Source organism: Rhamphochromis longiceps, linkage group LG10, assembly GCF_057381845.1.
Source record: "Rhamphochromis longiceps isolate RC_006_pf linkage group LG10, R_longiceps_female_GT1.1, whole genome shotgun sequence".
NCBI lineage: Eukaryota > Metazoa > Chordata > Actinopteri > Cichliformes > Cichlidae > Rhamphochromis > Rhamphochromis longiceps.
In genome coordinates, this window is record NC_140566.1 from 13643879 (window position 1) to 13647046 (window position 3168).

Sequence of the window (3168 nt, forward strand, 5' to 3'; positions counted from 1 at the left end):
AGCAAGGCCTCATCAGTTGTCCTTTCTCCATGAACGTCATGACTTCAAGTTAAAGAAGCAGGAGTCCTTGTCCCTACAGTCAAATATGGCAGATGAGTGCTTTGACATCAAAAATATTTAAATATCAATTAAAATGCAGCACAGTGCTTAGCACTGTTGCCTCACAGCAGGAAGGTCCTGAGTTCCTTTCCATCGGGGTCTTTCTGTGTGGAGTTTGCATGTACTTAGCATAAAGTCATTTTTCATCTATACTTAACTCTGTTTCCCTGACACAGCCTTGATAATCCCCCGTGCATGATTGGTCTTACCCTTTATTTACACATGACACTCTGAAAGGTGCTTTTGAAAGTAGGGGGCCAGCCAGAGACACATTGCATGAAAACATCACAGGACAGCTGCACAATCAAAAACGAAAAGTAAAACTCTTCCACTGGGTGCCGACCAGCAGGGACAAGAACTAATGTATTTGGACAGCTTGAAGTCAGAAGTCCAGGGGGTTATGACCCCGGGTCCTTTTTACGTCAGACTTTTTGTCTCGTGCCAGTTACCAGCCCTATAAAAGCAGCTGTTTGGTTGACCAAGAGCTAGATGTGCTTCTGGTTGGGGTTTTTGGTTGCTGTTGCCATCTCGAACATTAATTTGTGATTCCCTCCAGACCAGAAAAATGTATGCAGCTCTTACGCTATTCTTCTTCATGTGCTTGACCGCCAGCACCCATGCAGATCACCATCAGCCTTGTCGTAAGAGTTTGCAGTTTTACCCTATCCATAAAAATTGAAATTATTTTTCAGGCATCTTTTAGGATTGCTGCATTTTTTTTAGTTACAACACACAAACTCCAGTCTATGTATTGGATCAAATTATATTTAATGTTTGTTAGTATATGAAAGGTCTTAACTATCATACTTTTATCTTTCAGATGCACCCAATATGACAGGATTCATGTCTGTGGTAAGTTTTTAAAAATATATATTATTATTATTTGTCATTCAGATCAACTCCTGATCCTTGCATTACATTTTAAACTCTTTAATTCTCCCTTGTTGTGTCTCGCCGTATGCTTTCGAATGAAACTAGATGTCAATGAAAGGTGAAATGAAAGCATATGGTGCATTCACCTATGATTCAATGGGCAAGAAGCTACGGTTCAGATCAAACGAGAGCAGCGCCACAAACGCTTCACATAGTATGGATCTGCTGATGTTTTTCGAAGAGGTAACTGCTTTAAATCTGTAACGCCGACAAGTAAATACATGACTTGAAGTTGTTTAGCAACTTAACATGCAAGTCTGTCTCTGGCAGGGGACATTCTACGAGATTGAAAGCAAAAACCAGAGCTGTGTGAAAAAAACGCTGCACTGCAGCATGCACCCTCTGGATATTCCCGATGATGCCACGTTTTCCACTAAAGAACACTCTGGGAGTGCAGCCATCGAAGGGGAGGGATTACAGCTAGACGTATGGACAGGATCGATGCCCGACAAGAAAGGTAGGGGGTGACGCGCTATAAACAGAGGAGAGAATTCGAGGGACGCTCCTGTATAACTGTGGTGATATTCACTGTATTTGAATGTTTTCTGTTCTCGTTTTCAGGCCACTATTCCATGTCTGTAACCAAGGGATGTTTGCCTGTGTTCACTTTCTACTTCACTGAGTCCACATCATTCCTTTTCAGGTAAGCTGTGTTGATTTTTTTCAGCTCTTTTTAACATCTGAGCAATATACTACAGGGATGCAAACAACATACAGTGAATGCCCATAAAGTATCTCTGTCACTTTCTTACAGGACCATGGAGATTGAAAACGAGATCAAGGACCCCGATCTCCTTGTGGTGCCTTCCTTTTGTATGGGACAGCCTGTGGAGGACACACCTGAAGGGACAGTAAATGGTTTCCTCAATGAGTTTGTGTAGATGAAGCCTCACCTGCAGAAAATTAAGCCCCTTATGCAAGCATGGCCTGCCAGAACTATAGACTTTTCTCTCCTTTTATGTGAGTTTTTCTTGTGACACTGCACTGCATCACATCTGTTTCCATCACACCCTCAGCACCCGTGGGAAGATATGGCTTTGAACGCGTCATACTGTAAGCATACATGTTGATGTAAAGGAAGAAGAGGTGAAATGGATTTTAGAATTAGTTACAATTACTAACAGTTGGTGGCTTACCAAGTCGGCCTGCTTACAAAAACCTGTAAGATATGATTAATGGAACAATAAAATGTCAAAGCTGTCAAAAATCTCATGTTTTTTCTTGTTGGTCTGAGTTTGTACAAATTTTGCCCTGGAGCAAAAAAACAAAAACCATGTGTCTAAAACAAATGACACCTTTTTAAATATATTAAAATATATTAAATAATATAGGAGATCTCATAGTAAAGACACTGCCAACATTGAGTGAACAATTTAAGAATTGAATGACTACAACAGCAATAATCATTGTTAATCAATAGCCTATATAATTTAATGGGTACCAGTGTGATTAGTGAAAAAACAAACAACACAAAAAACATAATTCTATTAATATGTGTATTGTGGCCCCAAATGAACTCTTTTGATTGTGTTACTGAGGTAAACTGATTAATCATTCTTTGTGTAGTAAGAAAGCAGAAAATTCCCCTAAAGGTACAAAGTAGAAACATATTATTACTTTGTATGTTAGCATAATAAAATAAGCTTAAATGTACAACATTGTACACATCTATTGACTTACTTACTTAGCCTACTTGGATTTTCATTCAGTAGGCCACTAATCTATTTTCTGATAGCTCATTCCGAAAAACTTCAGCAGTGCAGGGAGTGGAAGAAATAGGGCAGCTTTTACCAGCTAAATCCAAACTTTGCCCTTTTACTGATTCCAGTTCAGTCTTAAAGTTCTTACTTGATCAAAGAGCTGAGAGCATTTATCCCAACAACACTGTGCCCGTTAGGATTTGATTAACTATCAATAGTCAATGACCCCTGCCTCATTGGGAAGTTAGACAGCATGCGAGGTACTGTCCTACCTAATGGACAATCTCCGTGACTCAATCGGCGATCACATGAGAGCGGTCCATATGGACCTGCCGCTACGAGGAACCAGGATATGGACCTGCCGCTACGAGGAACCAGGATATGGACCTGCCGCTACGATAGCCCTGACAGGATATGGTCCCTCGTAGCGGCAGTA

The 3168-nt window shown here is 40.5% G+C and overlaps 1 protein-coding gene across 1 annotated transcript; it reads left to right on the forward strand.

The window, feature by feature from the left end:
- Nucleotides 1–283: 283 nt before the first annotated feature.
- Nucleotides 284–2387, forward strand: epd (ependymin). The gene is made up of 6 exons (XM_085420286.1): nucleotides 284–740; nucleotides 920–951; nucleotides 1078–1215; nucleotides 1303–1489; nucleotides 1594–1675; nucleotides 1787–2387. The coding sequence occupies exons 1-6, from the start codon at nucleotides 665–667 to the stop codon at nucleotides 1911–1913; spliced, it is 642 nt and encodes a 213-aa protein (XP_085276412.1). The 5' UTR covers nucleotides 284–664; the 3' UTR covers nucleotides 1914–2387.
- The last annotated feature ends 781 nt before the right edge of the window (nucleotides 2388–3168 follow it).

What these genes read in the sequence shown, in the direction of transcription:
- epd (XM_085420286.1), top strand. Translation starts at nt 665, where the DNA reads ATGTATGCAGCTCTTACGCTATTCTTCTTCATGTGCTTGACCGCCAGC. An exon ending in TGCTGATGTTTTTCGAAGAG is followed by an intron (nt 1,216 to 1,302) that starts GTAACTGCTTTA and finishes TGTCTCTGGCAG; the next exon opens with GGGACATTCTACGAGATTGA. An exon ending in ATCGATGCCCGACAAGAAAG is followed by an intron (nt 1,490 to 1,593) that starts GTAGGGGGTGAC and finishes TCTCGTTTTCAG; the next exon opens with GCCACTATTCCATGTCTGTA.